This window comes from Populus euphratica, unplaced genomic scaffold, assembly GCF_000495115.2.
Source record: "Populus euphratica unplaced genomic scaffold, PopEup_1.0 scaffold31.1, whole genome shotgun sequence".
Taxonomy (NCBI): Eukaryota; Viridiplantae; Streptophyta; class Magnoliopsida; order Malpighiales; family Salicaceae; genus Populus; species Populus euphratica.
Window position 1 is genome coordinate 1,825,550 of NW_011499850.1, and position 22,640 is coordinate 1,848,189.

Below are 22,640 nucleotides of genomic sequence, written 5' to 3' on the forward strand. Positions count from 1 at the left end.
AAAAAAAAAAATTAATTTTTTTTTTTGCAAACAAACAAAACCTAAATGTATCACTAACTATGAGAAGTCAAAATTAAAAATGTGATCAAACTGGTTTGCTTGGCAGGATTTTGAATGAAACCTAGAAAACAGACCAACATGACGATCCAATGAACTTCAATTTGAAGACAATTGCCTCTTCTTTCCAAGGCTTTATAGAATTGATCATTGTGTTAATGTACTGTATAGACTTGGACCGAATCAATCCAACGACCGGAACAATCCAAGTTAAAAATAAAAATAAATGAGTAAAACGAATTAGCTAGTTAAAAACCCTCGTTATTCTATAATCTAAATAGACAAATCTGATCAATTTACTTGTTGATTTTTTTATAAAAAAAATATTTTACCAAACCACATCTTTTTTATCTATTTATTTTTAATAATTTAAACTATATTGACATTCTTAATTTGTGCTCCGGATCTTACTCCTACATATTCTAAATGGGATTTTATAATTTTGAATTTTAATAATAGAGTTGCACAAAAATTAGTCTCGGTCTGTCGAGCAATTTTCAATTAGATCCCTTAACTATAACGTTTTTCAATTGGATTTCTAAACTATAAAAGAAATTCCCCGATCATGTTCTTCCACGGTTATTTTATGTAATAAACGGTGACATTTTGAAGAAAATCCAATGCTTTCAATCTAAAATTGTGATGAGTTTAGATGGACGTATTTGCTTGAAAACAATCATTTATGCTAAACTTGAAAATAAAATACTTTGGATGCATCGAGCATCCACAAATTTCTCAAAGAGTCTTTTTGTTTATAAAAGCGAAAATTTCTCAAAGAGTCTTTTTGTTTATAAAAGCGAGTAGAAACATGGGATGTATCGAGCATCCACAGGATAAAATGCATGTGTGCTCGTGGATGGAAATCTTCTATCCTCGTATGAAATTTGGATGCCTACGTCTCTGATTAACATTTCTCCATTGTATTAAGAAAAGAAAGTGTTCTCTCTTAGAGTTACAAGATTGTTAGAAAGAATCTTTCATCAAAGTAATGACTGATCCCAAGTCCTAACCTTAATTAGTTGGATTCAAAAGAGTGGCAATAAGAAAAGGGGGAAATCCACTTGTGGAAAGGCCTACCTTTCCTTAAACAAGGAAGTCCTAAATTCACACGTACCAATTCAAGATACGGTGGGCTGAGACCTTAACAAGTCCTCAAAATCAATGTAAAACCATCGATTAATTCGGGGGTTTTCTTCTGTTTTGATTTGTAACTTTCGTCCGTAATATTCAACCCAGGTTTAGCATGGTGATCGACCCTTCTTTGACGGAGAAGCAAGACATTATGAAGCTTGTTGAAGGCATGTCTGGAAAGCTTAGGTTATGTGTTTATAGCAGGACACTTCCTCGATGATAATTAAAAGCCACAGGAAAGATTCTCGATGATGTGAAGGAACCATATCCTGATTCGGATACAGCTAGCAGCCATGTTGCTCGTTTCCTATCTGATTGGAGTTTGGAGGGCAAGCTAATTTCTGTCACGAATCAACCATCCAGTGAGTGAACTTGGGCGTGAAAACCTTGGGTAACTTCTGTGTCAAGAATCAGCTTATCATCAATGGTAAGTTACTGCTTGAGAACAGCTGTGCAGCAGATGTGTTTTCGGCAGGGCAAGAGATTATTGAGAAAATCCGCAAGAGGGTGAAGAATTCTGAATCACATAATCAAAAGTTTCTTCAAGCAGCCAGTGAAAACAGCCTGTCTCTCGACAAACAAGCTCAATGGATCACGACATGTGAGATGCCGGTTGCTGCTTCAGGGTTGAAAGAAGCATTTTCTTGCTTAAATATTTCTGATCCTGATGACAAAGAGGTTCCTTCCATGGAGACAGGAAGCGAGTTGACATTATATGCTCAGTATTGAAACCTCTCGTTGATGCAGCAAACTTCCCTGCTTCTTGAACTGACCCGACCCAAAAGGATATTGTTTCACGAAATCTGGAGGATGCATGTGCTGTATCATTCTATTACAAGTCATTAGGGATCCCTTCTATCATCTAACGACTGCTATCCCCAGGTCCTAAGCCTAATAGGACTAAAATGATAAGTAAAAAACAATTAGAAAAGGGAAAGACATCCTTAAAGTGGGCTATATATCCCTCAACTACTCTCTTTCCCAATTCAGGAGACGGTGGGCCGAGTCCGTGTTCCCATAGGTCACTAAAACTAGTTGTATTTAACAAAGCTAGACGTGGACCCGAAAGTCCAAATCATAAGAGCTAGGGGTTTGGGTTTCTTTCAAGCCCAAAATCTGTGTTTGCAAAATCTAGGGTTTCGCCGGAGCTTCTTGCATGATCAAAGATCAAATCTTTCTCTCTTTAAGAAGGGTAAAAACCCTAGCCCTTATCCTAATTTCTTTTACTTGTGTTTAGTTGTTGTGGTTTTTCGAATTTTACTCCTTTTTTGTTCTTGGTTCTCTGTCTTGTTTTCTAGCTTTTTGTTTGATTGTGTTAAATCAAGATTTTCTTGATTCTTGATTGATTACCCAGTCAAGAAGTTAATCGTTAATTTCTTTATTGGTTAATTACATTATCATTATTATGGGTCATTTTTTTATTATTGACTACACGCTAAATATGTCTCCTTTTCAATGATTAATCGATGGGTTTTTTCTATTTTGATCTGGGCTTGTCTTGAATTGTTATTATTTTTTAGTAAAGAGGAGGAGTTGTGTTCTTGGGCATGTTTTCCTTTCTGTCTCCTGCTTTGATCAGATTACTTTTTTTGAAACCATGCCAACAATGTTCTTGCTCCTTAGCCTGTTTATAAGGGGGTTGAAATACCCGTTTTTGACCCTGAGACCATGTGGTTCCCTTTAAACAAAAGTCTTTATATTGGACCCACCTTATTCCATATAGAGCCCATATAGTGTTGAAGGCAGTTAACATGATACTGGAAGCTAGTTTATTGGGCCATTGTCCTTCAGCTAACTTGCAGGTCTTCTTACAATCTGTTTTAGGCAAACAGGGAAGTCAGGCCCTTGTATTTATACAGGATTTATATGATGTAACAAGGAAGGCCTTGCTTCTGTTTGAGAGAGTTGGTTTGTCACATAAGGTACTGATGATGGTGAAAATTTACCATGGATTTGTTTCTGCACAATCAAGTGGTCTTCTCAGGGACAGACAAAAATTTCCTGTCGCATAAGGATCAACGGAACTTGAAGTTTGCATCTGCTGCCTGCACAATAATAGGAACCCAAGAATTCTGTAATGCAGGCAAGTACCTGCTGGACTTGTGTTAATTTATGCATGGTATTGCAATGACAAAACAATGATCCAGGCCCTCTCAAATGGCTTGAGCTAGTGTGTGCAAAACTTGGTATTACATTGACTGGTACAAGATAACGATGTTGTGTTTAGTTTGTTTGCTTTCGTTCATGTGTATCATTTGTTGTCTCCATCGCATGTTGAACATGTTCTATATCAATGGTTTTCATGAAATTCATTAGTGATTATTATCACTACAGGGAAGTCAGTTTTCAAAGCCGTCGTCAAATCCTGTACTGGATGTTCTGTCATTTCTTATTTGCTGCATAAAGTGGGAACTCATTTTTTGAGTTAAGATGGCACCCCTTGAAGAGAAGAACCAGCTCATTAGTACTCCAGAAAACCAGATGGCAACACTTGAAGAAAAGAATCAGTTGATTGCTCCTCCAGAATATCAGATGGTGACTCTTGAAGAGAAGAATCAGCTAGTTGCTGCTCTAGAATACCAGATGACAACCTTTGAAGAGAATAGTCGCTCCACGCCTGGTCCTGAAACACAGCCTAGCAAGCGGAGGAAAAGGAAGTCCATGGTTTGGGAGCACTTCACCATAGAAACTGTAAGCTCCGACTGTAGAAGGGCATCCTGTAAGCAGTGCAGGAAAAGCTTTGCTTACAGCATGGGTTCAAAAGTATCTGGTACCAGCCATCTAAAACGTCACATTGCCAAGGGAACTTGTCTAGCATTACTAAACAATCAGGGGAATCGACAAACACCAGGTACACCAACGATGAATGGAAATAGCAATTTGTCTGATCCACCAAGACGTCGTTACAGATCCCGAAACTCAGCCAGCATTTCATTTGATTTTGACCGTTTCAGCCAAAAAATTGCCAGAATGATGATCATGCATGATTACCCTCTTCACATGGTCGAACATCCTGGATTTGTAAATTTTGTCAAAAGTCTTGAACCGAGATTTGACATGGTGAGCTTTAATACAGTCCAAGGAGATTGTATCTCAGGTTACTTGAGGGAAAAGCAAAAGGTTATGAAGTTTATCGAGTGTTTGCCTGGACGTGTTTGCCTTACATTGAACGTGTGGACATCTAGCCAAAGCTTAAGTTATGTGTTTATAACAGGACACTTCATTGATGGTGACTGGAAGCCACAGAGGCGGATTCTCAATGTGGCGACGGAACCATACCCTAACTCGGATGCAGCTCTTAGCCATGCCGTTGCTAGTTGCCTATCTGATTGGAATTTGGAAGGCAAGCTATTTTCTATCACTTTCAATCATCCAGTGTGTGAATCTGGGCGTGAAAACCTCAGATCTCTACTCTGTATCAAAAATCCCCTTATCATCAACGGTCAGTTACTGTTTGGGAACTGCAGTGCTCATGCATTAAGCAGCTTTGCAAAAGACGTGCTGTGGGAAGGGCGAGAGATCATTAAGAAAGTCCGTTACAGTGTAAAGTATGTGAAGACCACAGAATCCCATGAGCAAAAGTTCCGTGAGCTCAAGCAACAGCTTCAGGTCCCCAGTGAAAAAGGCCTGTCTCTTGATAACCAAGCTCAATGGAACACGACATATCAGATGCTGGTTGCGGCTTCAGAGTTAAAGGAAGTGTTTTCTTGCTTGGATACTTTCGATCCTAATTACAAAGAGGCTCCATCCATGAAAGACTGGAAGCGAGTGGACATTATGTGCACATACTTAAAACCTCTTTTTGATGCAGCCAACTTCCTTGCCTCTAGAACAGGCGCAGCACAAAATACATTCTTTCACGAAGTCTGGAAGATGCATGATCTGTATCATTCTATTACAAGCCATGGGGATCCCTTTGTCATAAGTCTTGCTAAAATAATGCAAGAAAAGATGGACAAATATTTGAAGGAGTGCATCCTGGCTTTGGCAATTGTTGTAGTCATGGATCCTCGATTTAAGATGAAGTTGATTGAGTTCAGTTTTCTGAGATTCTACGGTGAAGAAGCTGGCAAACATGTAAAGATCATTGACGGTGGGCTCCACGAACTGTTTCTTGAATATGTGAGACTTCCTCACCCTCTTAATTCAGCTTATGCTGAAGATGGAAATTTTGAGAACAACACGAAGACAGAAGAAATTTCAGACAACGGGCTTGCAGATTGTGATGTGTATGTGAAGACTACTAGCCAAGATACGAAGTCGGAGCTGGAGCAGTATTTAGAAGATTCTTTGTCGCCTCGCCACCAAGAGATGGATGTGTTGAAATGGTGGGAAGAGAACAAGCTCAAATATCCAACTCTTTCAAAAATGGCTCGCGATATTTTGACCATCCAGGTATCTACTGCTGAACCTAACACTGTATTTGATACCGAGATCAAAGAACTGGATTCGTACCGGAGTTCTTTGAGACCTGAAACAGTGGAAGCCCTTGTGTGTGCTAAAGACTGGCTTCGGTACGGACCTGAAGCGTCCACAGAAGTTTCTAATGCGCTTGCGGAAGTAAAGGGTCTTGGATCTTAGTGTTTACATGTCTCTTAACAGTAGGATTTTTATTAGACTCGATTAGTCTTCTATTTCTTCATATCAGGCTAGATTCTGCCTCAACTGCAAAGAATATATAGATTGCTTTAACACAAGATGTCAAAAATCTATAATATCTTTTCTGATTTCACGAGTCCCTTTATTTTTGTTTGTTGTTGCTTTAATTGACTAGAAAATTTGGACAAGCTCATAGCACACTAGCAGCAGTGATCTATTATCAGCGCTAAACATATACAGGTGCTTGGGCTAGTTGTTGATGTCTAGCTAACCACACAACACCATTGAGAAGCTAATGCGATACCAAACCGGCAACAGCAGAAACAAAGGCTCTGAAGATGGTGAATTCGATAATTAGCTTCTAACATGATGGTGGGATGTACATCATACCATAGTTCATACTTGTATATCCCAAATCTTCGTTACTGATGCTTGATTTTTATTTTATTTTCACATTTTTCTTTGCTTTTTGGTTGAGGGAACTGAGCATATGTAGTTGGGCCTCAAATGAAATGGATCGCTTGACTTCACCCCGAACACAAATATCCACAGCTGATTCTATATTTTTTGTTTTCTGGTTTCTAGCAGTTGCTTAAGTTGGATTACCGAAACGAGGAAGTGGTAGTCGTTTGTTAATCATCGACATTTTCAATTATTCAGGCTGTATCTAATGATGTGGAGATAGATTTTTGCAAGAGCCAAGGTACATGAGCTTAGTCCAGAACAGAGTATTGATCAACCAAGTAGATGGCAGAGATCTTATTTAATCCTTCCCCCTTCAATTCCTTGCATGATTACATTAACTAGCAAACCACAAAGGGAACAAAGTAGAGGGGATCCATGGCACGCACGTACAATAAGTACACCAGTACCCAAACCAACACCAGTCCAGCCCGACTCTATTCTAACAAAAATTCTTCTATAACTCAATCTCAACTACATGAAGCTTGCCCTCCTCAGGCAAGCTATCCAAGCTAAGACTAACCAAACCAGAATCTGAATCATACACAAATTCGACCACATTTACGTCCACAATGCACTTCCTTGGCTTAGCAGATGAGTAGGCACCAAACTTGCCGCATCCTTTAACCTCCATGCTAACTTTCCCTACCAATTCATCACTATAGTTCTCCACCCTCTGTTCATTCACACAACTACTTTCACCCTTGTATCCATCATCAAGATTTGATAATTCAGCGCCACCTTTCACTTCATACTTCAGCCCCTCAATGGCTCCACCAGCATTGAACATGTTGATTAGCCCCAGGGGTGCAAAGGTGAACCCCGGTGCCAAGTCCTTGATGGGTGTGACTGTAAATATGTCATACTCAAGGACTTTGAGTGACATTGGCAATGCTGCATTGTATGGGAGGTTGATAAGTTCTCCAGTCCGATGACAATAAACAGCACAGTTACCATCCCAGTTGGGGTCCATGGCAGCTTCAGAGATGAGGTGCACATCACGACCCCTTATAGCGCCTGTCAGTACCTCGTTTTTGGTTTGGTGGAACGTGTTCTTTCTTTCAGTGTTGTTCCATGCTGCTCCTTGGCAATTGTAGACTCCTAGGACCCCTGTGAACTTGTTCATGTTCCATATTTTCAATAAGCTGCCATCAGAGAGATTTTGGTTAAGAAAAATGCCCAATAATTCAACATTCCAAGGATGCAAAATATAGCTAAAATTCAGATTTTGTTTTATCCATGTTGTGCTAGTTATCTTAGTTGATAAAATTATTTCGGAATAAAGATAAGGTTACCTAACACCGTCGCGGGCTGGGTCGCAGAACAAGCAGTCACGGGTGGGCCTGCCAGGCAAACAGGCTCGAAGAATTGACCCATCAGGAAGGACCAATTTCTTTAGTAGCTCAAAGTTGTGCTTCCCAGGTGCATCACTGTTCATAAAAAATGTACCACCACCCACCAATTACCAAATTATAGAACACAAGAACTTGATCATTAGTGACTTTCATATCTTAATTTTACATGGTAAAATTGAATGATGATGATGAAGGGCTATGATTTATTACCTAACATAGATGGGTCCACCACTAATAGCCCTAGCAGAAGCATGATATTCAGCAGCTGGATGAAGAGAATGGAACATGTCCCAATCAGGCTGCATGAACTCTCCCAAGAAAACACTGTTATACGCCACCGCTGCTATATGGATGGTGTGTGATACTGGATCACGCGGGTAGAAATCATCCGATGCTCTCACCACTGCCGTTTGTTTGGAGCTGCACCACAACATTTCAAAGCACCACATCACATCAGATTAAAGCCCCAAACTCAGAAACAGAACAAAAATGGTCGTTTTTAACAAATTACCAGTACAAAGCATCAGTATTATGGCTCATGCAAGCAATGCAGCCATTGTCAGGGAAGTTCCTTGCGATAGAAGCATCAAGGGCTTGATGGTATTGCCTGGTCAATTGAACCCTACCGCCCAAACCAGCACCAAGTGTCTCCAATATACATTGAACATCCACCTTAACCCCATCAATGCCAGCAGATGCCAGATAACCATGCAACTCGTTATAAAACTTGTACACATTTTTTGGATTCACCAGCCCTAATCCCTGCAACGCCAAGGCATCGTTTTTCCATGTAGGATCGTTCTCCACCACCCCCTTTGACACCATCGGATACTTCAGCGTTGAACCATACTCCTCCATCTCTTTAACTTCTGGGCGAACCCCGCCCCAATATCCAGTAATAGCATGCCACACATACACATATTTTAGCCCATGTTTTTCCTTTGCTACATTCACTATGCTCTTAATCCCCGCTGTTGGATCATCTTTCTTTTGGAACTTTGCATTTTCTTTAATCCCAGTCAACCTAAGCAACGGTTGCTGATTTTCTTTCTTCTCATCTTGATCATTGCTTTCCTCTTGTGGGTCACCACCGACCGATTGCCATCCATCATCAATGATCACAAACTTCGGTGGGGTACCACCAGAAGCCAGACTTTCTAGCCCGGCTTCCACCCCTTCTTGTGTAACTTCTTGATAGAAGGCATCCCAGGTACACCAACCAAAATAATCAACAATTCCAGGCAATTTTTTCTCATGCCGTTGACGGAAAGTCTTCAGATGCAACTTGACGGCTCTAACAGCCTCCGTTATAGTCCTAAACGGATCCGTCCCAGCATGGATGAACACGGAATGAGAAAACGATGTCCTTTTAGTCTCTGCATCACCGCTTTCCAAACAGAGTTCAAGCTCATCGTCAGCATTCCCTTGCAAACAGGCCCTGAATGATCCTTCAATCAACGGCAGGAAAACAGTGTATACAATCTGATTCTCTTCATCTCCACCGTCTGATTCAAGGTGGGAACCGTCTTTAGTTTCCACCAATAAAAACTGTGTCTCTAGAGGAATATCTCTCCCTCGAGCTCCCATCTTTTGAGCCATCCACCATAGCTTAAACCGGAAACAAGCCATGAACCGGACATCACGTAGAGCACCCAAAGAAACCACATGTCTACTATTTTCTTGATCGAAAACCACACCTAGAAACACTCCATCGACGGGACCTGAACTTGAACCGGATGTTGCCATAACATTGTCTGGTACACCAGTCAATATCGTCCGGTCTTTAACGACCAATTTGCTTTCCGAAATTCGAACCGCCGGTTTGATCGTCATTGCTTCCTTTTCCTCTTCCTTTCTTAGGGTTGATGGGATTTCGCTCCTCTACAATTATAAATACAAACAGTATTAATGCACAAAAAAAGCTTCACAAAAATCATCAAAATCAAAATCTGTATAGATAAAGGACAGCTAACTAGCTAGAAAGAAGATGAAGAACTTACATGAAATGCTAACAAAGAGATTGATTTATATTTCGAAGAATACCTGCAAACTCCAAGAGACGGGAAAGGGTGTCGGATTTTGTTCAAATTTTCTCAGAAACCCAAAAGAAAAATAAAAATAGCAACAAAAAGAACGGATGGTGAATACCAGAAAGAGAAGGCTTTTTGGTTTTTGCTTTAAAGAAGTTTGAAGAGAACACAGTAGAAGATGAAGGCAGGTGAAAACAAGGTCTGCTATTTATAGTGCAAGATCGTACATTAATATTTGACAACATTTTTTTTTTTCCCTACTCTCTACGATGATCCTTGTCGCTGTCAGTTTCCCGTCCCTGTAGGAAATACGGAATCCTTCTTTCATGAATTAAAAAAAAAGAAAGCTGCTTTTATTATTAATTACCACGTAGGATCCACGATGTACCAATCCATTAACTCGGTTTTGAGAACACAAATTATCATTCTTTCACATTATAGTTCACGGTTTTTCTATGGGTTTGCGGCTTATAAATTGCCAAATGTAAGTGTGTTAATGTTTTAGGTTTGAAAATGGATGTAGGAACACTCGTAAAAGATATTTAATCATTAGAATATTATATTAATTATAAATTATTTTTATTAAAATAATATTATTTTATTATATTTTTCAAAAATTATTTTTTAATTTAATTGAGCTAGAATAGATCAATAATAATCTAGTCAATTGAATTTTTGATTTTTTTTCCAAATTAAAACATGATAGAGATAAGTTTTAGATTATAAACTAAATTATTTTTCTATGCCACGTTGCTGCTATGTCAAATTAAATTTTTTAAAAAAATTATGTATTAATAATATGTTTTCTAATAAAAACAATCATAATTATACGAGTACTAATAAACTTAATCGATTTAATAAGTTTAAAAATAAATTAGATTATTGATAATAATTTATTTTGATTAAAAAAATTAAGATAATATATATTTTTAAAATATTAAAATAACAATATATTACATTGATTAAGATTTATTATTTTTTTAATCTGTTAAATTTATTATTTAAATCATGAATTTATTATAAATTTATAAAAAATAAATAAAATTTTTTTTATAAAAAATAAAATGAAACAGATAATGAATTCTAATATTTAATAAATTTAATATTAAAAAATAATTTAAAAAAATCCTCGAAATTTTTTTAAATCAAAATGAAAAAGGGCTTAGAAATTTTAGCGTCCATTGCTCTGAAATGGGAATTTTAGTGCACGTTGATAATAATAATTTATGATGCTGAGTGTTTTGACCTGTTTTGTATCGGGTATGGGTCGAGTTTTGTTTCTTTTTAGAGTGCTTATCTGTGTCCACGTACTCGGTTTTTGGCGTTTTGTTCTTCAAAGGAAGTTAAGTTGTGGCTACCACCGAGATCATACCACGTGGATGGGAGGAGTCCGAGATCATCAGACGGTTGGAACAAATTGCTTGTTTTAGTTAGCGTCCTAATAATCTCCAACTCAATTGCCACGTTAGTGTTAAAAAAAAAATGTCAATTTGACTAAGCATTTGACGGTTGTGTGTGCAGGTAGCATTTGACTAGTCGTTGATGCGTGTGAAGATTTGAGTACTTCCGATTTATTGAATTTTACCATGTGTGTAAATATAAGAATTATCAACTTATAATATTTATAAGGTTAGCGTGTTTTGTACTAGGATGTAAAATGTTTTTTAAAATATTTTTTAATTACAAATATTAAAATATTAATTTTAGATTTTTATTTTATTTTTATATTAAAATTATTAAAAAATATTTAAAAATCAATTTAATATTTTTAAAAACAAGCAAACAAAATTATAAAATTCACAATCATGTTATTAGCTGAGCAATAAATGGATGTGATTATTACGAGGAAATAAATAAAAAAGATAAAAAAAAAAATCAGTGAATGCCCAAATTTAGGAATAAATAACTCATTGAAAATTTAATTGATCTCCATTTCGTCATGAGAAAAACGTTTTTTATTACCAGCATGAAGAATAAGATTTTTTGGCCAAATCTTATTGAAATTACTTTTTTTTTTATTACTGTAAAATTTGTCGAATTTACGTTTTAAAAAGTAGCCATCCCCTGAAACGAGACCCGCCGAGAACCCATGATCAATCCCTTGATTACCCCCTCAGGAAAGGGACCCACGGTCTAGTTGGAACATGGGACCCAAACCGGTGTGCCGCGTCTGCTGCCAGATGGATAATCTAGCCAGTGGAATGTGTTCTTCGACATAAAAATTATCATGTCACACGCAGCAATTGTTTTGTGGGCAATTCTTGTCTTGAGACTTGCTAAATTGTTGTTGTGCAAATCAATTACTGGGATTCAATGATTCATGCATATAATTGGATAATATATTATATATCCACTGATGAGGTAGGATTTTACCTAGATATTTAGTTAATTTTTTTTATTTTAATAATATCATTCATCTATTATTGAAAAAGTGATTTGTGAATTATATTATAAAATAATATAAATTATATATTAAAATCTTATCTAATAATTTAAAATTTTAAATTGAGATGGTTATTTAATATGGTATCAAAGTTTTAATGACCAAGCAATCATGAGTTTAAATTTTATAATCTCTATCCAAGTAATCATGAGTTTAAATTTTATAATCTCTATTTATTTGATAAAAATTAAATATAATATAATATGTGTACGTGCAATATTCAAGTCCAAAGAATTTTCACTTTAAATATAAATCATATCTTGAAATTTTATTTAATAACTTAAGCTCTTTGGTTAAAATGATTATTTAACAAATTATACTCGATATTTGTAAAAAAAAATCTTCTCTTATATATTTAAGGAATATTCAATAACTAGATGAGTATTATTTTAGAGAAAAAAATAATTATAATTTGAAATAAAACCATGAAATAAATATATCATTTGTTTACAAAGAAAAAATAAACTTTTTTTAAAGGATATTATCTTTTTTTTTTAAACCTCAAACACTCTTTATTAAAGAAAAAAAAGTTAAAATATCAACAAAATATCTTTGATTTCTCATAATAAATATATTTGAATAGTTAAAATAGAATATATATAACGTGAAAGAGGCACAGACTCAACACTTGATTAAGATACAAAATAATAAATTATTACCCTCTCATTGATAGTTTTTTAAAATAGCAAATCCAAACAAAAACAATAAATGCCGTTACCTTAAATCAAAAGTTTCACTCACTGAAGCAATACATGTCAAGGACACCTTGGATCAATTATTGATTAATTAATTGATTAATGCTCGGGGTTAGATGTGTTAATCAACTCAAACAATCGAGAAATCTAGCTGATTAAGAGGTTGTCAGTGATCAGTGATTGAATTAAAGAGTTGATAGAAAAATTGAAATTAATCACATCACCACTACATCAATACCGTCTCGCAATTAGCATTGCCTGATAATCACCATGGAAATCAGCACTGAGCTGTTTATCCTCGTAATTATATACTAAATTGTGCATGGCGCGACAGCAAATCGGTTCAAGGTCGAAGTACTATTACATGCGTCAATGTTATTGCACCATTATCTGAGATGTAACAATTAGTCGTGGTAAGTACATGGAGTCCCACAAATTACAACACTGTCTCAACTTCGAGTTCAGAAGTAGATTGGAAATTCATCAATACTCAAATCTAAAACGAATAATATTTTTTTTAAAAGTCAATTCAAGTATTTAAGTTCAAGGTCTATCTATTTTTTATTTTATAAAAAATAAATAAATGATATTATTTAAAAAAATCAACAAATTTTGATTGAATTAATCATGTCACAAATCAATTTATTTATCTTTATAATGTTACAACAGGTTAACTTTTTTTTTTTTTTTTGTGTGTGTGTTGGAACCTGGTTTGATCTAGATTTATATCAATTTATTCCGTCAGCTCAGATTTTTCATATGACTGTGAATAACTTATTTGGTATTTTATAGAAAATTTTACTTTTAGTATGTAAAAACTATCTGGGATTTATTCCGGCAATAAATAAATGATAATTCCGGGTCGGATCTACTACATAAATGGCCTTAAAATATATTATCCCACGCATAGACTCATAGCCTCGTATTTTTTTTTTCTCTCAAGGAAAAAAAAATCTTTTAAAAACAGTAGACAAAACTTATAATCTATTTTTAAATCTTGTTTATTTTTATATTTTAAAAGTATTTTTAAAAATATTTAATTTTTTATTTTTTATTTTAAATTAATATTTTTATGTTTTCAAATTATTTTAGTATACTAATATTAAAAATAATTTTTAAAAAATAAAAACCATTACTTTAATATATTTTTAAATAAAAATATTTTAAAAAATAATTATAACCATATTTTTAAACAAATCCCGCCGCTAATTCCTAGCTGATATAATATACTGACATTATCAAAATCCTGAATACTAAGAATGCAAAATTGATATCAAAGTTATTAAATCAGTTTTTATCGAGTCCAAAACTGGTTCCAAACTCAAGTTATAGAATAGTTTAGATTGATTATGTTTAATTAAAATAATTTTATTTTTAACAAAATACACATCAGTTTATTTTAAAAAATTTAAACGCAGCTTGATCTATTTAGTTAATTAGATCAAAATTCATTTAAGTCCATCCTGATTTTGATGAAAATTCACGTGGTAGCTGCTACTTCCCCTTGTATAAAGTTACAGCATATGCGTCATTAACTTGTCTCACTCCATTACGAAACACGGTTGCTTTTTTAATTAAAAAAAGGGTTAAAAATGGAGATTTCTAATTTCTCCCGCTTTTTGTGGATACTTACGCCAAGACAAGATCCACGTCTTATCAAAAGCTTACCATGCTGTCTTCTTCCCAATTACTCGCTTCGCGCCATCGTTTTGCTGGCTTAACCTCACCCACTCCTTTATTTTTCCCCTCGACAACCATACCGTCACTGCCTTGCAGTCCAAATCATGTTGCTCGCGATACGAGAATCAATGTTCGTGTTATTTTATACTAGAAATATTATATGGTCCCGAGAGATAACAATGTAGAAGTTTTGAATCTTAATAACAAATAATTTGAACATATTTTTTTAATTTTTTTTTTGTAGACATCAATTAAATCTTACCTGATAAATTCTAAATAGTCATTAATGTTATCATTTTTTTAGAAAAAAACATGAATGATTAATTAATTAAAAAAATTTCTATAAAAAATTAAATTGTTCTCATTTTTGTTTTTAAAAGGCACCCTACATCATGGGTTTTCTTTGTATTCATTTTACTATTCAAAATATCATATAACATGGTTCCGAAATCAATACATGATAATCACGGGTTGTAAATTAATTTTCAATAATCAAAGGACTTAAGCGAAAATTAATAGACACGTATAGGGTTAGAAAAGTCACAGACAAAGATATCTTTCAGACACGAGCTCCATGATGCAAGGCATTAGTTACGAGAGTGGTTCCCACACAAGAAGTCGTACAGGAGACAAGATCTTGTCACTTTCGTCGACGGAATAATTCTACCCTCACGTGCTTGCAGCCGTAGGATGCGCTTGGCATATACTTGCAAGTAATCTAGCAGCGTATAAATTGACACCTGGTGTCTTTGATGTGACTTTCAGTAAAAGAAAGTAGTAGATTGTCGTGTTTGGTGTTTTGAGCCCGGAACAATTACTGGGTGCTTCGCGAAACTTGAACGGGCAATGGTGTGGACTTCTGATGAAGGGTGTGGATCAGTCTAGAAGTGTAAGGATGGTGATTTTGCAAATTCCGATCATTTTTGTCTTGGGAGGGGTGGCCTAGAAAGTTCTGGTATTTTTTTTGTTGTGTGATGATTGGTGGATGCGGGAATTGTCAATGCACAAACCTTTATTATCCATAAACTTGGACCCTTTTGGCAGAACCTCGGAAAATATCTTACCATCGCTCGCTGTTCTTGCAAGCGTGCAGGTAACCATGCAGTGTTTTAAAACTCAACCCGGCGAACCCGGGGTTGAAACCGGGCTGAATTAATAAAAAAATAAGATAAGTTATTTAGTAGATCTGACAAAACCCGATTAAAAATCTGATTATAAGAAAAAATAAGATGAATTATAATCCGGTGTGACCTGGTAATCTAGTAAATCCGACAAAACCCGATTAAAAATCTGATTATAACCTGTTAATTTTTATTTATTTTTTTTATTAAAATGATGCCTTTTTGAAATTTTTTTAAAATAGAAATTGACTTGGCCGACCCAGCTGACCCGGTCAAAACCTGAAATCCGGACCTTAGCCCGGGCCGGCCACTAGACTGAATTTAAAAATTATATAACTATGCCAATTAAACTTAACTCGTTTATTTGAATTGAATTTAAAATCTTGAAAAAATTGAGATTGAAACTTGATTCACGTCAAATCTCTAAGTTAAGCTAAATAAAATATTAATTTGATAAAATTTGTTTTATTTGACTAGGTTTTTAGTTATTCGATTATATTATCTGAAATGAAATAAATATGATAGAATTAACATTAAAAAAATAAAATGTAAAATATAATAGAATTAACATTAAAAAAATAAAATGTATTTTAATAAAAAAATCAATTGAATAATTTAATAAATTTGGTATTCTAAGCTTCTTTTTATGTTAATAACAGTATTGAATTAGATAACTATATAATAAATTTATATAAAAAAATAAAGTTATATCATCACAATTGTTATTTAATTTGTGGTTCCTCTTGTTCAAGTCAGAGCAGCAATTATACGTGCACGTATACAGGGTTAGACCTTGCAAACCTCAATTTACAAACAACACAGTAGAAAGTAGAAATGTGAAGTGTGAGCCTAAATCAACTAGCCTGATAATATCTAATACTAGCCATTTGAAATTATTTTTGTATTTTAAAAAAACTGCTAAAAAAATTGAAATTTTTTTAATTTTTTTCTTCAAATTAACTATTTTTTGATTTTTTTATTGTTTTAATGTATTAATATTAAAAATAAATTTTAATTAATAAAAAATATTATTTTAATATTTTTAAATAAAAAATATTTTTTAAAAATAATAATGATGTCAAACAAGGTTCATAAGCTCCCTTATCAGCCCAGGTGAATTCCTCGCCCATTACCAATGAAGCTGGATGTGCTAGTGATAAGACCTACAGCAGTTGGAGCAATGAAGCTGAATGACTAGTCCTGAGAGAGAGAGAGGATAGTCGAGCAAGAAAGAGAGCACTAAAAGAGTGGATTTCCTTATCAGGAAAAGAAAATAGAAAAAAGAAAAATCATAAAGTATTTCCCGGCCCATGGACAGAAATATCAAGCTAGCAAAACAGGCCCAATATTAAAATACCCGCCACGGTACCTGCGTATTCACTACGCTCCCAATTCTTGGCGCGAAAATTGCACCCATCTTCACAGGAGCTCAAAATATGTTGTTGTTTTTTTAATTTTAATTTTATTTTACCCCATTTCTCCCTTCACTATCCTATCAATCCTTCTTAACAATGTCAAGTTTCTGTAATCAAATAGAAGAAATAAAATCCCTAATTTGTTCTAACAAATCACTCGCTTACTCTACTCTTTCACACTTACAAGAACAATCAGTAAATGATCCTTCATTACTACAAACCCTAGCTGACAATTCTCAAGATTTAGTCTCTTTGATCACAGTTGACATCTCAATTGATGATGAAGAAGTGTAAGTGCTGAAAAGTTTAAAGCTTTACTTGAGAATTTACATGGGTCTTCGATTTAACGTGAGGGTTCGTTTTGTTTCCATTTATCAGTGCTGCACAGGCTTTAAAGTGTTCGGGATTCATGATTTACCATCCTTCTCTTGTTTCTACTATTCCAGGTTAGTGAATTTTGTAGTTTTGATTATTTAATCATGTCATTGAAGCGTTCTTTCTTAGTTTTTTTTTTGAATTGTAGTTGATGATGCTAATTTGGTTTTGGAGGCATTGGCTAATGTAATTATGAGCACAAAGATAAAGGTAAATGTGGAAAAAATGAGCAATGATGGTCTTTTTGGGGTAATCTGTTGTCTATATGTGATTTAACTTGCTTGCATTTTTTATTGCAGTCGGTTTGTAATTTAGGAGTTTGGTGTATATCTATGCAACAATTTGAAGCATCAATTCTAGTTGGCTGTTTCAATTCAGTGTTGCAGGCGGTTGTTCATGCTCTTGATAATCCGATTGGTTCTTTGTCTACGACATTTGAGGCCATGCAGGTAGAGTTACTTCTTAGGATGATAGGACCCTTTACTTGTTATCTTGGGCTTCACAGCTGAAAGCTTTCTTTAAACCTGAGGGCTTATAAGTTTGTTGTTTTGAGTTCAATGCGTTGTGAATATGACTAACGTTGTGTTTTGCGTTATCTCTTCTGGTCCTGATGGTGTAGGCTGTAATGAAGTTATCAGCTCAGTTAAGTGAGAGGATGAGAGAATCTTCACACATATGGGCTCCTCCAATATGTAGGAGACTTCTCAGCACTGATAAGAGAGAAAGGGATATTTCAGAAAGGTGTTTACTGAAGATTAGACCGACAATAATTCCTCCTCCCCCTGCTCTTTCCAAGGTTTAATTTGTGAATAATTTACTTTTTCTTCCTTGCTTTCCAGGGCCAACCTTTATTTACATGTAGTTTAGTAAATATTGTAGTGAACAATGCTTTCAAATATGATGATGAGACTCTTCATTATCTATTTCAATCTTTATTGCTTGTTTTGATTGCATGCCAGTCGTAATTTTTTATGCAATGAGTGGGCAAGCCTTGATGTAGACTTGAAAGCAAAAGACTTGTGGTACTTATACAATATAAGTGTAATGCTTCCATATTTCTTCAACAGGCACTTGCTGAAGATATGAAATTGAAATTGCTTACTGTAATGAAGGATCTTCTGAATCAGGGCTTGAAAATTCAAACGTTGCAAGCATGGGGATGGTTTATCCGCTTACAAGGATCTCATGCCATGAAGTGTAGGCATTTAACTAATGACATGCTGAAAGTTCCAGAGAAAACATTCTCGGATCACAATCCACAAGTCCAGATTGCTTCGCTGGTATTTTATATAGAATTGCTTATATTGGAATCAGGTTTTGCTGTTGTGGCTTCTAGTCACCTTTTATACTCATTTACCCAGTTGCATTTGGAAACATTGCGAGCATATGGATGGTTTTTCACATGGCTTGCTCCTTTATTCCTTCATAATTTCACCATACCAGCTGTTAATTTTTTCAAGGGGACCTTGGACCTGCTAGCAATAGCAGAAGGATTAAAGCTCATTCAGAGATCTGTTTATGGTTGAAAAAACTAGAAAAAGAACAGCAGTTTGATAACTTTGAGTTTTCACCAGACAATAATAATTTTCGTGATTCCAGTGACTGAAAACATCCTAAATTGCTAGTTACTTCGTGTTCACTGCACTGCATGCTGGTATTTGTTAATTTAGTTTTTAACAAAATGAAAAGAAGACATGCTTAGTGATAAAAGGTTCTTGTGCCTTGATTTTGCAGGTTGCCTGGGAAGGTCTTGTTGATGCTTTCATTCACCCTGCACTGTTAACTTCTGAGACTAATGAACCCATTAAGAATGGTATTCAACAAGTGCGAACTTCTGGTGGGAGTAGTTGTCAAATTCAAGCAAGTGGTTTTTCAAAAAGCATAAAGCTCATAATGACACCTCTAATTGGTATCATCTCGAGTAAATGTGATGTATCTGTTTACTCTTCATGCTTGAATACATGGTGTTATCTGCTGTATAAGCTTGATATTTCTGTCAACCATCCATGGGTGATAGAACTGGTGTTGGATCCCATTTCTGGAGCTGTTTTTCGGTTTGGGCCTGATGTTAAGACTTTCTGGTTGTGGAACCTGTGCCTAGATCTGCTTGACGATTTTATATTAGCAAAATGCAGGAACCTAGACCATGAAACCAGTAGCCAGGTAAGCCATCATTCAACATCCAGCAAATGGTCATGGAAACTGCAACCCATTAAATGGTTGCCCTGGACTATTGGTCAGCTGGATTTCCTTGTAAAGATGATGGATATTATCATCAGCCATGCATCAACTGCAACAATCGCCCCTGAAAATAGAAGATCAGCATGTGATGCTGCCTTAAGGATATTTAGATCTTTTTTAAAAGGGGTCCAAATGGATTTTAGAAGTTCCTCCACTAAATACAATGACATTATGTTGTGTTTGAACACATTATTAAGGTTCATAAAGAAGATATGTGAAGATGTAACTTCAGAAGGTGGCAGGAGTAGTGAATTGCATCATACTTCCCTCCAATTTCTAGAGGCTGTTGTTCAGGACTTAGAACCTTCTATATTGGGATCCCCTCTTTACAAGGTGTCTTTAAACTTCACATGCATAGAGAACCTGCAAATGGTTGACAACATTAGAAATGTAAAATATCTGGGTATCAGCTCTGTTGCTTACATGGATATGGTTTCGCCATTGGTTTATCTAAGTGTACTCTATATCTGTATGGTGATCCCATCAACTCCTGCCACTCGAGGGATGGAGCTACTTCTTCAGGGGCTTCGCGGATTTTTCAAAACCATACTTTTATTGTATGATCCTGTGGAAAATCTGTCTGTTGCTGTTGGTTTATTGTATAAACACATGGAGTTTAGGCATCTAGATATTTGGACAGCAATAGCAAAAGGTTTGGAAGATTTCTTCAATGGTCTAACTGTAAAGGATCTTTCACTTTTGAAAATGGACTCCAACAGGGATTTTCCTCATGCTGTATGCCACCTCTTATCCTACCCTTTTGTGGTTTGTTCCTGCTCTTGGCCAACCCAAAAGAAAGATAGTGGTTCCTTGAAAGAATCTCTTGTTTCACCAGAAAGAAAGCTTAAACTTCATCAAGTAGCTGAAGTGTGGAAAGCACTGTATGGAGCTCTTTGTGCTTCGAGGTTTAATAAGTTTTCTGAAACAAGCAGTTTAACTGAAGAGCTTTGTTCAATGTTAAATGGTTGTGTTGATCAAAACATCAGCATGCTTGACCATGATACTGAGCAATTTTTTCATCGTGATGATATTGACCTCACTTATTTATCTGGCACTGCTGTGACATGTGTCATGGAACAACAGATCCTGACTTTGGCAGCAAGTTCAGTTGGGAACAATTTGGAACATGCTCGTGACCCTAAGACATTTAGTGGCATAAAAAATAGCTTGGAATTTTCTTCCAGGTAAGTGAAAATACCATTTGCTAAATGTCTAATGAAATTCCTCATGTACATAGTAAGGTACAAGAGTTCATCTCTTTGAAAGTGAAGCACATGGAATTTTCTTAACCAAAATATTAATGTGGTCTGCATGAGACGTGATTTTATTTCTTTAATGTTCTTGTTTCACCAACCACAGTCCCTTATTTTTCATTTGGCATTGTACAGATTCTTGAAGCTGTCATGGTCAATTATGGAAGCAGATCCTTCCATTATTCTCTTTGTAACTTCAAGGTCTGTTTATACTTCTATTTTTCTCTCCTTGTGCTCACTTTTCCCTGTTATTTATAATGACTGCATATCTCATGTCTTTGAGAACTTCAGGGTCTTTTCTGTGCTAGTATGTTTTGTTAGATGCCTTCACACCAAGCCATCTATTCTTTTATTTATTGAGGTATGTATCTCTCTTTTTTAATTTACTGTGCATACCTTGTTTCTGAAATTTATGTGTCTGGAGATGGGGAAAATCTAACATCTTTTTCACAAATGCTTTAAACCAAGTATACAATGGCTTTTAGTTTGTCACCAGAGTACATAGCTGCTTTAACTGTAGCAGTTTGCATATACGTAATTAAAAATAAGCAGCATCCAGTTCTTTTCTTTTTGTTTCTCCAAGAACAAGCTCGTTAGGAAATATAAAAACTCTCACTTGTTTCAAAGAGAGAATAAACAAAGATAGACATTAGTCTTTTTGTAGTAAGAGAAAGAGTTGCTCTTGAAGTCCCCTTCCATCCTTAAACACTAGAAAGTGGAGGACCATTTTGACGACTTTGATTTGAAACATTTTCCATGGGTTGGTGATAAAGAATTTGATTTTTTTTCTCCTGACCTTCCATTGTTAGAATACCGTGGTCCTGTCTAGTACTTAGTGATCTGCTTATACTTTATTGCAGACAATAAGTTGTCCACTACTTCAGTGGTTGTCACATAGAGAAATACAGGAGGCAAGCACCAATGAACAACTTCACCACTTGTGGTCCGAAATCCTTAATTGCTTAAGGAGCTGCCAACCACCAATAGTCTTTGATTCCTCTCTCCTAAAACTTCAGGCACCACTTCTTGAAAAAACACTTGATCACCCAAAATCCACCATTTCAGAGCTTACCGTCACCTTTTGGAATTCAACATATGGTAAGCAGATCAAGTTAGATTACCCCGAGAGTTTACTTGACATCTTAGACAAGCTTTCAAGAAATAAAAGAATAAACCTCCAAACAAAAAGTCTGCCATTCCTGGTAAAATGCCATTCAATATCAGAAGTAACTGCTCAGAGATCCAGGGTGACTGCAACAAACAGCAGGAACTCTAAAAGAGTAGAGTTAGTGGAGGATACCGCTAATCAATTTGAGCCAGAAAATAGGCCGGGTTCAAGTTCAAAAAGAAAAAGGCCGGGACTAACCGAACACCAGAAGGAAGTGAGACGTGCACAGCAAGGAAGGGGAATGGATTGCGGTGGTCATGGTCCAGGGATCCGGACATACACTAGTGTTGATTTTTCACAAGGTAATGAAGATTCACAAGAGAGTCAGAAAATCCGGGATCCTGAATCTATCTTGGAGATGCTAAGAAGAACTGCTTAATTTGGATTTATATTGTTCTTGGTGTCTGGGACTTGGGAGCACCCATCAGATTGGAAGATGCATCCTGGAAGTTATTTAATAGTGAGTTAATATTGGCAGTGGCAGTGCCCTATGATAATGTTGCACTGTTGAATATTAGTGTCAGTGTATCTTGATTGTCTGTATAAATTATACAACAGAACTACAAGAAGTCTACCACCATAGCGACATAAAATGCCCAGTACTTTCTCTGTAGA

General features: G+C 35.6%; 3 protein-coding genes across 6 annotated transcripts; 2 read left to right on the plus strand and 1 right to left on the minus strand.

Annotated features, from left to right (window-relative positions):
- Positions 1-2,469: 2,469 nt before the first annotated feature.
- LOC105121045 (zinc finger BED domain-containing protein DAYSLEEPER-like) lies at positions 2,470-5,880 on the plus strand. Its single transcript, XM_011019528.1, has one exon. It carries the CDS (start codon positions 3,619-3,621, stop codon positions 5,767-5,769), a length of 2,151 nt encoding a protein of 716 aa, XP_011017830.1. The 5' UTR covers positions 2,470-3,618; the 3' UTR covers positions 5,770-5,880.
- Positions 5,881-6,518: 638 nt separating this feature from the next.
- On the minus strand, positions 6,519-9,881 carry LOC105121046 (probable galactinol--sucrose galactosyltransferase 6). 3 transcript variants are annotated; one of them, XM_011019529.1, is made up of 6 exons: positions 9,753-9,881; positions 9,605-9,654; positions 8,116-9,485; positions 7,815-8,024; positions 7,545-7,679; positions 6,519-7,394 (listed from the first exon to the last, which is right to left on the minus strand). In XM_011019529.1, exons 1-6 carry the CDS (start codon positions 9,877-9,879, stop codon positions 6,707-6,709), a joined length of 2,580 nt encoding a protein of 859 aa, XP_011017831.1. In that variant the 5' UTR covers positions 9,880-9,881; the 3' UTR covers positions 6,519-6,706. The 3 variants fall into 3 exon arrangements, with proteins under 3 accessions (XP_011017831.1, XP_011017832.1, XP_011017833.1); XM_011019530.1 differs by having other exon boundaries at positions 9,605-9,647; positions 9,753-9,778; XM_011019531.1 differs by having other exon boundaries at positions 9,648-9,796.
- Positions 9,882-16,640: 6,759 nt separating this feature from the next.
- LOC105121049 (uncharacterized) lies at positions 16,641-22,640 on the plus strand. Of its 2 annotated transcripts, XM_011019534.1 has the most exons (10): positions 16,641-17,278; positions 17,367-17,434; positions 17,512-17,573; positions 17,663-17,812; positions 17,983-18,159; positions 18,431-18,643; positions 19,098-20,788; positions 20,993-21,058; positions 21,149-21,218; positions 21,718-22,640. In XM_011019534.1, the coding sequence occupies exons 1-10, from the start codon at positions 17,085-17,087 to the stop codon at positions 22,402-22,404; spliced, it is 3,378 nt and encodes a 1,125-aa protein (XP_011017836.1). In that variant the 5' UTR covers positions 16,641-17,084; the 3' UTR covers positions 22,405-22,640. The 2 variants fall into 2 exon arrangements, with proteins under 2 accessions (XP_011017836.1, XP_011017837.1); XM_011019535.1 differs by lacking the exon at positions 18,431-18,643.